The sequence below is a fragment of the Equus quagga genome, chromosome 15 (genome assembly GCF_021613505.1).
Source record: "Equus quagga isolate Etosha38 chromosome 15, UCLA_HA_Equagga_1.0, whole genome shotgun sequence".
Taxonomy (NCBI): Eukaryota; Metazoa; Chordata; class Mammalia; order Perissodactyla; family Equidae; genus Equus; species Equus quagga.
Genome location: NC_060281.1, coordinates 22,224,048 through 22,237,745, shown reverse-complemented (window position 1 = coordinate 22,237,745; position 13,698 = coordinate 22,224,048). Strand labels below are relative to the sequence as shown.

General features: G+C 47.7%; 1 protein-coding gene across 1 annotated transcript; it reads right to left on the bottom strand.

Moving 5' to 3' along the window:
* Positions 1-1,414: 1,414 nt before the first annotated feature.
* TBCC (tubulin folding cofactor C) lies at positions 1,415-4,161 on the bottom strand. Its single transcript, XM_046641281.1, has one exon. It carries the CDS (start codon positions 4,140-4,142, stop codon positions 3,105-3,107), a length of 1,038 nt encoding a protein of 345 aa, XP_046497237.1. The 5' UTR covers positions 4,143-4,161; the 3' UTR covers positions 1,415-3,104.
* Positions 4,162-13,698: the final 9,537 nt, after the last annotated feature.

Sequence of the window (13,698 nt, the reverse complement as noted above, 5' to 3'; positions counted from 1 at the left end):
GTCAAGCCATGCTGTGGCAGTATCCCACATACAAAATAGAGGAAGATGGGCACAAATGTTAGCTCAGTGACAACCTTCCTCAAGGAAAAAGAGCAAGATTGGCAACAGATGTTAGTTCAGGGCTAATCTTCCTCACACACACACACACACAAATCTACAGCAGTTTTAGGGAAAACACAACAAGGTCTAACTCTCTGAAATGGCAGAAAAACTTGAGAAGACAGGATGAATAGGCAAGAGCTGCTGAGGACAGAACAGGCATGATTTGGAAGTCTGATGTTGCAAATTGGCCAGCTCAGGCACAAGGTGCAGACTGCCAAAAAGTTTGCTTGGCTTGTACAATGCTTTAAAATGCTTGCATTTGTCTGCCAAGTCACCTGATCCCCCCACTCCCTGCTGACTTACTCCCATCCTTACTCACTGACTTTACCTGCTTGGCCCTGGTAAGCATTGAGTGCCTGGAGAATAATGACATCATTAAAAGAAATATGGAACTTGGGGAGAAAGGGTGAAAATGGAGATTTTAAGGAAATATGGAATTTGAAAGGCAGATGAGTGCACTAAGGGTGGAGGCCGAGGATACGAACTTGGGACTGTGCCCTGAGGTTGAGACTTGAGGTTCTGGAGAGAACAACGACAAAGAAGCTAAAGGAAAAACTTTGGGCATTACTCATATTTAAGGGCTATAAGTTACTGGAATCCCAGGGAGGGGAAAGAAGCTGTCATAAGAGAATGAGGGTGGAGCGAGGTATGGAGGTCAAGGAGAGAGAACTTCAAGCATAAGATAGTAAACTGCACCTAGAGTAAGAAGGATAAGCACGGGGCAGGGGAGGGAGCTATTGGATTTGGTGATTAGGCCACTGATACCATCAAAGAGCAGTTACAGCAGACAAGAGGTAAAATTACAAAGACTTAAAGACAAGGTAAAGGTAGATGTGGGTGGACACAGCCACCCTTTTAAGATGGCTGACAGCACAGGGAAGGAGCTGGAACACCATTCAGTAAAAACTAGGGTAGAGGATCTCAGGATCTGGTGTTTTTGAAGAAGGAAAAGAAAGGCCAATGGAAAGGGAGCAAGATCCATAGAAGGCAGGAGGGGATGTGCACAGGGGACGAGGTGGCCCTGGGGAGGAGATACGCCTCAAGGAAGACCACCAGTGAAGACTGACATCTTTTCAAATATTGAGAGATGTTAAGGGGGTGCTAGTGGATGGCTTTAACTTGTCAGGTGAGTTATGGCAGGCATAAATTTGTGAGTTTTAGTAGAGAAAGGTCTGGGATAGTTGACATAATTCAGGAAGGCAGGACAGGTTTGCTGAGCAGCAAGGAAAGCAACTGAGATTAGTAAACATTAACTATGGTTCACACTGCCATGATTTTGAGATTTTGCTATCTATTACAAACAGCAGGCTTGCAGGTTCAAGAGAATTTATTTTTGTAGATGTGATTAGTTAACTTTCCTGTAAAAGTGGTCAGTCCACAAAAATGGATTACAAGTCCATGAGCGCATGGTTTTTCCTGAAGTGCACTGGTGTTAACCTATCAGTCTTTAGGGGCATAGCCTTACAATGCGGGTCATAGTTTCTAATGTGAAGACATGGTTGAGAATTTCATTACGTGTTGTCTCTTTTTATTTATCAGGATGAATTCTCCTAAGCAACTGATTTTTTTCCTTCTTTTTTAAGGACATTGCAAATTGTGAAATTAACTAGGATCCTTTTTCAAGTCAGCTAACAGTTGAGGGAAAAAAAATCTGGATTCACCGCCAGCTAAGGAATAGAGCTTGGCAGGCTACATTTTTTTATTGGCCTCATTTCTGCCTCCAATTTGTGACTCTACCCTTATTCCTCCTTCTCATTCTTGTTATCTTGTTACATTTCACATACCCTAGAGGCCACTTTAAATCCTTTTTTGGAGCAAAATAGAACATGTAAATATTAAACATATAATTCAGGCACTTCAAGCATCTTAATATTTGTGGTAATTATTAATAAGTATGTCTGCAGTTACAAGGCCACTAGACCAAAAAAGCTTTTTGAAACACTTACAACTTTACATTTAAGAATAACGGATAGTAGTGTATAGAGCAAAAAGCCAAATGAGTTAACAGTACCAAATTATAGCAAAATGAATAGAAAAATTAAGACTCAGCTAGATGTCTGTCTCAATTCTTTTCATAGGCAAACATGTAGCATAATTACGCCTGAGAATTTAAGAAAAGCAATTTGCTCTCTTAAATGATTTTGGAAGCTTTCTTTCCAACTCAACTAACACTATTCAAAATCACTATCTTGTAGTGGTTAAGAAGGTGGGCTCTGGAGCCAGACCACCGGGTTTCAAATCCCATCCACCAGTGGACTTGTGTGACATTGGGCAACCTACTCACCTGTTTCCTCACTTGAAAAATGGTGGTAACGAAACCTACCTCCTAAGATTTTGAGGACTTAATAAGTTTATATGAGTGTTTAGAACCACGTCTAGGACGTTTCAAATGCACAAAAAATTGGTAACTACACAATTACTTTGGCTTTACAGTGGTAAGACTCATGAGCCTCCTGGAGTGGATAAGCAGCTGGATTCTAGAAGCCCAAGCTAACGCAAGGAAGCTGAAGACCAAAAAGGAGTCCTTCCAGCGCCCTGCTGAGAAATACATGGGAAGTCAAACCTTCAAGTCAAAAAGGCTCTTAATTAATGGTACTTTGCATAGATTTGATAGCATACTTCCAATTAACTGGCTCCTAGAGCCCTCTTGAATTCATTTACTAAATAAACATTTATTGAAGGCCTACTTTATCGTGCAATGTTTTAAATACCACAAATCATTATAAACGAGAGCACATAGCCACGCTCTTCCCCTTATTGCTTTAAACTATCAGAGTCAAATAAAAGCTCCCAGACGTTACCAAAATAACAAAAATGCTTTAAAGTGTTACATCTGTCATGAATTTAACGGAAATCACAAGTAGAAGCCTATCACAATCTCAAGTTTTAGAATACTGAAAACAAACAGTGTGACTCAATAAGTTAACTTTGGGGTCCCATTAGGTGGAGTCAGTCCAAAACAGGAAGCATCTGGCAGGACTGGAGAACAGCGTGACAAGTGCTTAGTCCCACTGGACCATTCGCTCTTCTTCAGGAAGAATACTCCAGTTCGGGGAGGCCTCGTCCCGGGACAGCCAGTTGAAATCGTCAACGTCTTTCCAGTTATTTTTGCTCCTATCTAAACCAGAGCCCTCGAAATGCTCGTCGATCCCCGGGTAGCTCCAGGTGTAAGGGGCGAACTGGATCCCACTGCAGTCCTCTACGATGGCCCTGCTGGTCACCTGCAGGAAGACCCGGGTGTCCCTCGTAGTGTGTACGCGGAGCTGTTGGCAGGCCACGGCCAGCACGCACTCACTGCAGTCCTCCAGGAACACGGAGGTGGACACCGGGCCGCAGAGCACCGTGCAGCGGCGGGCTTTGGTCAGCCGCAGGGTGTTGGGATTGCCATATAGTTTGATGGTGCAGTTGCTCAGTCCGGTCAGAAGGACGTCGCGCTGGTGCAGTTCCTCCGCTCTCTTCTCCAACACTTGCGACTCCACGTTGGAGAAGCCGCAGACGTAGCTGGAGCCGAAGCCTCCCTCCTCCTTCACGGGCGGCGGGGAGGCCCGGCTGCCTTTCGCCGCCGGGGCGCCAGCAGCCGTGTTTACTTCGGCGGCCGGAGCAGCATCCTTCCTCCGGGTCTTGAAAGCGAAACGCTTCTTGGGCTGCAGCTCCTGGCGCCGCTCGCCCAGGGCCGCCTGCAGCCGCGCCAGCGCCTCTTGTCCCTGCCGCAGGTCGTAGGCGGCCAGGAATAAAACCGAGTCGTTGAGAAGTTTCTGCAGTCCCTGGAGCCGAGCGGCCGCCTCTTCCAGGCGCTCGCTGGACTCCCCGCCCTCCAGAAGCTCCTCCACGGCCGCCCGCTCCCGGGCGAAGGCGGCGGCGAAAAAGTCGCTCGTCTCCCCCTCCACCTCCTGGTCCTGCCGCTTTTGCTTCCGTCTTTCCACCTCCAGCTGCCGCTCTTGTTCTCGTCTCTGAAGCCGCTCGGGTACCAGGCCTCGGTTCCGCTGGGACCCCACGTCCCCGTTCCCAACACCGACCGCGGAGCAACTACCAGCCTCCATCTTGCCTTCCAGCTTCCCCGCTTCTGCCTCCCTTCCTCCGGGCGCGCCCTCCGTGAGGCCTCCCACCAACGAGCCCTGTGATTGGCCGGCTACGCTGACGTCAGACCCCGGGCCCTATTTCCTTCGCCCATTGGCCCCTCCGCGTCGGAGGGGGCGGGCGCGTCGGGCGGGGCTGACTGAGAGGGGGTGGGGAGACAAAGGTCCTTGTGGATGGGTGGGGTGGGAGGCAGGCGGGGGAAGCTTTTTTTCCTCTTAAAGGGGCAGGACTTATATCCGGGATTGTGGGGTGAGTTGCAGCAGCGGCAGCTGCACATGTGGGTTTGTTTATAAGAACAAGGTTAGAAACTCGCAGGCCTCCCCCTCCCCCCGAGCTCCTCCCTACTACCCCCTTACAGGCCGGAGATCCGCTACTGGTGGGGGGAATGTGTGCGTGGGGTGGGTGGGGGGACAGGTAGTGGTGAGAAAGATGGAGGGGGGGACTATTGCACCGCCCGGTCCGCGCCCGAGGAGGCGGCAGCTGGAACAGCTGGCTAGGGAGCCGCTTGCATGCCTCTGTTTTTTTCTTTTCCCTTCCGCCACCCCTTCCCCCAACCCATTCCTGCCGCCCCCAAATCTTCATCCTACCTGCCCCCTCCCCCCCCAGCCGCTGCAGTTCGGCGTGGCCTGGGGCTACTGGATCCCCGCGGGCAGTTACGGGGGCGGCAGAAGGCGAGGGGCACCGGGATGGAAGAGCCTGGGTTCCTCACTGCAACTGGGTTCAGGGGGCCCTGGGGGAGTCTAGAAACGGATTACTATTTTTTTGGCCAATTGCTGCAGTCGCAGGGGTGGGGGTTGGGGGGAGGGTGAGATTCCACACCCCCTTGTTCTTCCTCCCACGCCCTCCCCGCGTTCGCGGTCACTCCCTTGGCAGCTGGGCGCCGCTGGCCGCGCGGGGTGAGACCCCAGCCCCGGGCTCTGCGGCTCTTCAGGGGGCCGTCGGTCTTTAGGAAGGCGATGGGGGAAATGTTACATTATGTCTAGAGGTGGTGGGAGGGCTCTGTCACCGGAAGTGAATGAGCCCAGCCTAAAGTGGGGACCAGCCGGAGGTGTGAGTGGGCAGCCGAGGCGGCGCAGGCACTAGCAGAACCCGGGGCAGCGGGCCGGGCGCGAACTGGGACGCGGCCGGCGGGGCGACCTCGCGTGCTCGGGGCGCCCGGGCGGAGCGGGGCGCCGGGGCCTCTGACCCGGCCCGCCCTCCAGTTTTCGGTTTCACCTTTATCTCTTCCCCCAGTTCCCAGCCTCCATCGTTTTCACTTGGGTATTTGCCTACGAAACTGTCACTTGAAATTTCACTGATATACCTGCATTTTGATGCAGAGGAAGATGGGAGGAAACGAGAGAAGTAAGGCTTATTTCCAGTTTTTCACGCCCCTCTCTCCTCCTTTGCTTCCCATTTAAAACAAAAAACAAAACAACACACATTCCCATATTTCTCCACAGAAAGTCAGCAGAGGTCACACCGTTGGCAAATTCCGCGCGGGGGTGGGGTGGGGGAGTCTTGTGGGTTTGTGGGTGTTCGTGCACCGATGGAAACGGGGATGCTGAAAAATCCCTATGCTTACGCTTGTGTATATTCTTCATTTTCCTTCGCTTTGTTTCATGGGCGATAGATGAGGCTTTTTGTGAGCTGTGGTTCTGAGGCTGATGAATGAAATACGTACAGCTGGTTATCTTGTCGAACTCATACGGAGGGATGCAATAGCTGCTTTATTTTATGAAGAGTGGATTTAACCAAGGAAGATTTAGAGAAGATTTATTTTGCTAGGGAAGAAACCTGACCCGCCTCCATTATGCTTTCCAGCAATTGAATCAGTCCCACTCAAATTAAGAAAGCTTTAGCCAAACAAGGTGTACTGGACTAGGGAGTTGCAGCTGGGATGAGGCAGCACTTCTCTGTTAGCCATCGTGAATCTATGGTGGTGGTTAGTGTTGTCTGTGTCAGGAGTGGAATTGAATGTCATTTTTTCAAGAACTTCATTTCTGCCCAACAACAGGTTTTGGCATAAAGTCCCATTGACTTCAGAAGTTTCTGAATATTTTAAGTTGGCTAGTTCAAACTTTTATGAGAAAGAAGCAGTAAAGAACAACAATGGAGAGGTCACCCAGTTGACCCAGTGTGTTGGAGGCAGTTTCAAAGAGTGATGTGAGGCCCGAGTGGGAACAGACAAGGGTCAGCGGTGTGGACATCATGAAGCATCGGCTTGACAGTTCTTTATAGCCCCCAGCACAACTGCAAGCTGACGACGTAGGCGATCAAGACATGGATAAAAGCTATGTTTTGAGTTCAAAAGCAGTAAGAAGGCTGCGAAACCTCTGGCACTGACAGACTGTATTTTCGTCTTTTTGATATCTGAGGGCAGTTGGTTCAGTGTGCATCCTGGAAATGGATCCCAGCTCCTCAGAGGTAAGTGCCTGTTCTGATGGGAGGAAAGAGGGTGATGCATTACAACACAAATGTGGCAGAAAGCAAGCAGCCTGTGAGTTCTGATTCCTCCTTTCAAAGATACCGTAAAGGGCTTTTGAATCAAAACACGGCTCTCTTCTAGACATCTTGAAAAGTGAAAGAATTCTAAGGTGTTACAGACTTTAAAAATTATTTAGCAGAAATTTAGATACTTTAGGGGCCAGCCCCATGGCCAGTGGTTAAGTTTGGTGCCTTCTGCTTCAGTGGCCCAGGTTCCATTCCTGGGTGCAGACCTACACCAGGTGTGGACCTACACCACTTGCCGGGGGCCATGCTGTGGTGTCGTCCCACATACAAAATAGAAGAAGATTGGCACAGATGTTAGCTCAGGGCAAATCTTCCTTGGGAAAAAAAATAATAATAATTTAGATACTTTATGGTTCTATTTGCTAGATTTGCTTTTTAACTTTTTGAAAAATTCAAACATAGTAAAGTGGAGAGAAGAGCGTTACCTGTACCAGCACCCACGTTCAATAATTACCAACTAACGATCTTGTTTCTTCTTAAAACTCTAGCCACTTCCCCACCCCACCTCACTCTGATTGTTTCACAGCAAATCCCAGACATTATATTATTTTGTATTTTACAATCTATAAATATTTCAATACGTATCTCGAAAAGATTAGGACTACCCTTTAAAACATAACCACAGTACCATCACCTCACTCCAAAAAAGTGGTGATATTTCCTTAATAGCATCAGAGTTCCAATCTATATTCACATTTCTCTGATTATACTATAACTTCATTTTTTTGTTATTTTATTTGAACAAGGATCCTAACAAGTTCTATACAATGTACCTAGATAATATGGCCCTTAAATTACTTTTAATCACTTTTAAATCCTTCCTCTCTCTCTCTCTCTCAATTATTTTGTTGAAAAAACCTGATCATTTGTTCACTGGAGTGTCCCACGGTCAGGATTTTGCTGGTTGCATCTCCATACTATGTTTGTTAGGTTTTAAACATTTGTCGTATTTATTTGATCTTTTAATGTTGTAAAATGTTTGTGTAGTGATATGGCTCAAAAAATCAATAACCAAGTAGTGAAAGCATTTAAGCAAAATAAAACAGTCTTCGGGTGTGGTTAGACAGCAAAGAATAAAGCTGTTCTATGGAGTTTATGAGGGACCCTGTGCAAGTGGGAGATGCCAGCCACACCGAGGCCAATAAAACAGATCCAGGCCCTGTTTTCTAGTAGCTCGATGCCAGAAGGAGGTGTCACCTATTCATCTTTCAGCAAACATTGAATATATAGTGGATATAAAGCAATCATTAAAGAGCTGCACATGTCATGTATCAAGTGTTAGGTAAATTTTCCTACCTTGGTTGCTGCCTTGTCGGACACAAAGACTGAAAGGTGACGGCTGTGAGGGCATGTGCCGTTCTTGAAAAGGCTCCACCTTGGTCTGGGAAGCAGGACAGGAGCAGCTCCTTCCTTCTACTTTTGCCCCTGGCTTTCCTCCCCCATCAACTCCCTTCACTTTCTGGAACTTTCTTCATCATCGTACACCTAAGGCCAAGCACAGGGGCTGGCATTGTTTGTTTAGCATCAGTTTCTTAAGTACTGACTGTGCCCAGCACTGAGCCAGGGAAACCCTCAGGCTGCCATGGGGAATAAAGACAGGAATAATTCCTTTCCTTCTTGAGGAAGGCCTGATTTGGGCAAATAATCAAAGAAACGTGAAACTGGGACAGTGATAACTGACAACTGTTACGAAGGAAAGAGGAACAGTGGGTGCCTCTAGCAGAGGTATGACCTTGTGGGGGAGGTCAGTGAAGGCTTCTGTGGGGGTGAGCTGAGGCTGGAAAGACGTGTAGGAATTAGCAAGGAGAAGCGGTGTGAACACTAAGACGTGTCTTCTGGATGTATGGGCTCGGGGTCACTGGTGACTTTATGGAGAGCGGTGTCAGAGGAGTGCTGTGGGCAGGAGGCAGGCTGCAGGGGTGAGATGAAGGGGTGGGAGTGGGGTGATGGAGCTCAGGACAAATACAGATCCCTCTTTGGAGAAGTTGGACAGTGAAGGGGAAGGGGCATTAAGTGGAGGATGGGAAGAGGCCAGTGAGATGTTTTTATTTTTTGCAGAGAAAGAAGACATAAGGACGTAAGATCCGTAATATAAGGGTCCTGAAAAGGCTGGAGGAGGGGCAGGGGGTGGGACCCAAAACACAGGCACAAGGATTAGCCGTGGATAGGAGGAGGGACAACTACTCGATTGCAGTGTTAACTTTTTATTATCAAAGTTTTCTAACATACACACACTTTTTGACCTCAACCTATAGGAACAGATGCATCATAACTGAAAGAGAAGTTTTAAGAAACAGTAAATACTACGTGCAATAGATACTGTTTCCTGTTCTATTTATTGCATTAAAAAATGCTGATCAAGACTCTCTAAATTAAACTGCAGTTTAAAAATGCTGTATCAGCAGGAAAGGATGCAGCTGTAGGTAAATGTGTATGTCTAGTAGTTGGCAGAGAAGTCTCATGGTTTCTGTGTTCTCTGTAAAGAAGCAGTGAAGTCCTCTGCTGGGTGTGGGAGGAAAGGGGTGGGAGTGTCTGAAAAGTGTGGAGAAGGTTTGAAAGCCCTGTAGGAAGAGGGAGAGTATGTTGCCCAGAGAAATGGGGGTGGGTGCTGTGGATGTTCAGCAAATAGTTGGAGAATGAATGAGAACCCCCCAGCCAGTCAGTCTAGGCTGGAGACCAGCTCGGGGGAAGGATGTGGGGTTTGGGGCAGACCAGAGGAGAGAAGCTGGTGTTGAGAGCCTGCCCTGCAGAAGGCAGGGCATCCCCATAAGGCAGCTTCTCCAGAAGAGTCTGGAGGCTTGACTTCTGCAACCGCTCACACATTTCCTACAAAACTGTTCAGAAACTTACATTGCTCTTCCCAAGACCCGCACTGCCTGCAACAGATAACCTTAAGTACTCTTCACAGAGAAAGAGCCCACCAAGTATGAACCTCAACTTGCCTCCCATCTCACTTATAACTTATCTGTGAAGATCCATCTCTTTGTCTCTTTCCCTTCTCACCAAAGCAAAGCTGGCCGTCTGAATTCCCTGTCCCTTCCCTCCCACTTCCTTGGACCTCCAGCCGCCAGTCATCCTCTCTTCCTTGGGCATCTCTAATGCCCCTCTTCTTTGGCGTCTCCTTGTGGCAAGCAAGTTCCCTCAACTTAAAACAATTTTCCTTTTGTCCTGTCACCCACCCAAGTAAATGCTCTAACCTTCTTCCTTCTCTTAACAACAGACTTTTTATTTTAGAAAGGTTTTCTTGAAGGGGGCGGGGGTAATTGGGTTTATTTTTTCCCCAGCTTTATTGAGATATAATTGACATATAACATTGTGTAAGTTTACGACACACAATGTGATGATTTGATATATACATATGTTGTGAAATGATTACCAAAATAATAATAAGGTTAGTTAATATATCCATCACCTCATGTAGCTACCTTTTTTGTGTGTGTGTATGATGAGAACTTTTAAGATCTACTCTCTTAGCAACTTTCAAGTATACAATACAGTATTGTTAACTATAGTCACCATGCTGTGCATTACATCCCCAGGACTTACTCATCTTATAACTGGAAGTTGGTAGCCTCTGACCACCTTCACCCGTCCCCCAATCCCCAGTCCCTGCCAACCACCAATCTACTCTGCTTCTCGAGTTTGGTTTTAACAACAGACTTTTAAAAAGTAATCTCCATTAGCTATGTCCAGTTTCTCAATAATCATTTCCTCCTTAGCCCCTTATCATGTGACTTCAGTCTCTGCCACTTTATTTGAAACTGACATTGCTCTTTCCCCATTCTCTCCTAACTTTCAAACCCCTTGCTCTTTGTAGCTCTAAGCACTCGATTACCCCTTCTCAAAGCACAGCTCCCTGGTTCTGTCTTAGTTCTCTGTCCCTCCCTGATCACTGCTTTTTGTCTCCTTCACAAACTTCTCTCCACTCACCCCTTAAATATCCATGGGGCCAGAATTCTATCCCGGTACCCCTTCTTGTCTCTCTCACCTCCTTTGGCAAGCTTACCTTCTCCCAGGGCGTCAAGTCCTGTGCATATGCTGGTAGCTCTCCAGTCCCTGTCTCCACCTTCCACCTCTCCCCTGAGCCCAAACCTAAACTTCCTTTACCTTTCTAGATATTTCCATGTAACTATTTACATCCATGTGACAACCTTCTATCCAAATTACCTCATCTTAAATAGATGACCTAAAATGAAGCCTTTATTGCCCCGTTGATGTCCTTTTTCTTCTTTTTTGTTATTTATTGCTGCGTAACAACCACCCCAAAACTTCCCAGCTTAAAACAGCAGTAATTTATTATTTCTCACAATTCTTTGGGATCAGCTGGGGCTGGAGCCTCTAAGACAAACTCACCCAGGCAGCGGGGGCCTTAGTGCTGGCTGTCACTGGTGCACTTTGCTTCTCTTCAACGTGGCCTCTGTCTCACACTTGGCCTCTTAGCATCCAGTAGCCGCGCTCAAGCTTTACGCGGTGACTGGCTTCCAAAGGGGCAGAAGCAGATGCTGCCAGGCCTCTCGGCGGGGCTGGAATTGGTACAGTGTTAGTTCTAGTTCATGCATTTGGTCAAAGCAAATCACAAAGCCCGCCCAGATTCAAGGAGGATAGAAACAGACTCCACCTCTTGATGGGTGGAGCGGCAGGCACTTAGAAGGATGGAAGGAATTGTTGGCAGCCATCTTTGCATATAATCCACGATGCTGTATAGAGTTTTGCTCAGTCATATGGCATTTACTACGCGCTGGGCAATGGCTGAGTATGTGCATGTATTCCCTCATTCAGTCTTCACAACATCCCTCTGATGGAGCTGCTGCTATTATCCCCAGTTAACAGGTGGAGAACTGAAAAGGTGAGGGTGATTTCCTCAGGCCTGAGAACTAGTAAGTGGTGGAGCTAGGGTTTGAATGGAGGCTGTCTGGTTCCTGAGTCCCAGCTTTTACGACCACTGTCTGATCATGCTACCACATCTGACCACGCTCCCGCTGTCACATCCATAGTCCTCCAAGCAGGAATCACAGAGTCACCCACCACGCCTCATTCTCCCTCACTGGTCCACCTAGTTTGCAAGGACTGTTGTCGCTCGCTCTCTCAGGTCTGGTCTCCCTCTTCATGCCTTGGCCCCCTCCTCCCCTTCTCCTCCCTGGGCTGTTGTTCTGGACTCCCATCTGGTTCCCTACCCCTGTGCTTCCTTGAATTCCCCTAGTCTTCCGTGTCTCAACCAGTTATGCTAAAATTCAAGCTGATCATGTCACTTTACTTAAAACTTCTGCTGGCTCCCTATTGTCTAATTCTGTTCAGATTCCTTAGTGTGGATACCAGGCCCTTCACAGCCTGTCCCCAGTGTACCTTTCCAGCCTCATCTCCCACCATTGCCTTTACTCCAGCCACACCAACTCTACCATAACACCAACACACCTTGCTTGTTCATGTCCATTTACAGTCATGCATCACTTAATAACGGGGATATGTTCTGAGAAATATGCCGTTAGGTGATTTTGTCATTGTGTGGACATCATAAAGAGTACTTACACAAACCCAGATGGTATGGCCTACTACATACTTAGGCTATATGATACTAATCTTATGGGACCATAAGATGTCCCATGTTGTATATGTGGTCCCTCATTGACTGAAAAGTTGTTATGTGGCCCATGACTGTATTTATGATGCTCTTATTTAACCAGCACGGACTGTATGCTAGGCACTTTGTTCAGTGATGGAGGTATATTGATGAACACGCAGACAGGGCTCCCTCAGAGCTTACAGGCTAAGTAAGGGATACAGACAATTACAGTGTGGTGAGATATACACTATAACGGGGGAATCTTGGGTGCTAAGATCACACAGGGTAACCTAACCCACACCAGGGGAATCAAGGGAGGAGGGGGTCTTTTAGGAAATCTAAGCTGGATCCTAAAGAATGAGTGAAATCCAACCAGGTGAAGGGACAAAGCAGAGTCACTCATTCGTTTCTTTCTACAAATGTTCATGGAGCACCATCTATGTTCCAGGCACTGTTCTAGGTGCTGGAAATACAACAGTAAACAAGACAAATAAGAAGTCCCTGGCTTCATGGCCAGGAAGCCAGGAGCCCTCCAGTGCCTCCAGCAACAGAGATAGGGCCTGTGCAGCAAACCTGGACGTGAGAAAAAGAACTAGAGCAGCGTTCTCAACCCTGCCTGTACATGAGTATTGCTTGCGGGGCTTGACAACATCCTGATGCCCAGGGCCTTCCCCTGAGTTATTCAGTCAGAATCTCTAGGACGGGGACTTTGGCACTGGTATTTTTCAAAGCTCCCAGGTTCTGATGGGCAACCAGGCTTGTAAGCCAGCATGCTAGAGGAACTGAAGCACACTGAAGCTGGAAGTGGGCATCAGAGATGGGGTTAGAGAGGTAAGCAGAGGCCAGACCACCAAGAGTCTCATAAATCCCATTAGGAAGTTTGGGCTTAATCTTGCAGGCTTTGGGAGCTGGTGAAGGATTTAAGCAGAGTAATGACAGGATCAGATAATCGGCCCCCCCCCCCCCGACTTATTTTCTTTAACAAAGGATCAGTCTGGATGCTGTGCATGGAATGGATTCATATGCGGCAAAAGTAAACTGATGTCAGTTTGGAGGCTGTTGCGGGAACTCAGGAAAAATGGTGGCACTGTGCTACAGTGATGGAAGTAGGATAGAGAAGGAAGGGGAAATGTCTGAGAGAGGTTTAGAAGGAGACTAGACAGGACTCGCTGATTAATTGGAAGTAAGGGATACAGAGGAGCAAAGAGTTGTGGAAGGTTCCAGCTTGTGGTGACCTTGGTGCAGGAGACAGTGAGCCAGGAGGAAGAGGTTTGGAGAGAGAGCTGGTGGGTCCGTTTGGGACCTGCGGCTTGCTCCTTTGTTCCGCTGCCTGTGATCCTATGCCTTATCTTCTCTACATGACAGGGCACTTGCTTCCTACAAGACCTGTTGTACACATCTCCTCTTCCGGAAAGCCTTCTGCATTCTCCCCTCCATTGGCTCTGGGTGAGTTTTATCAGGTTGTG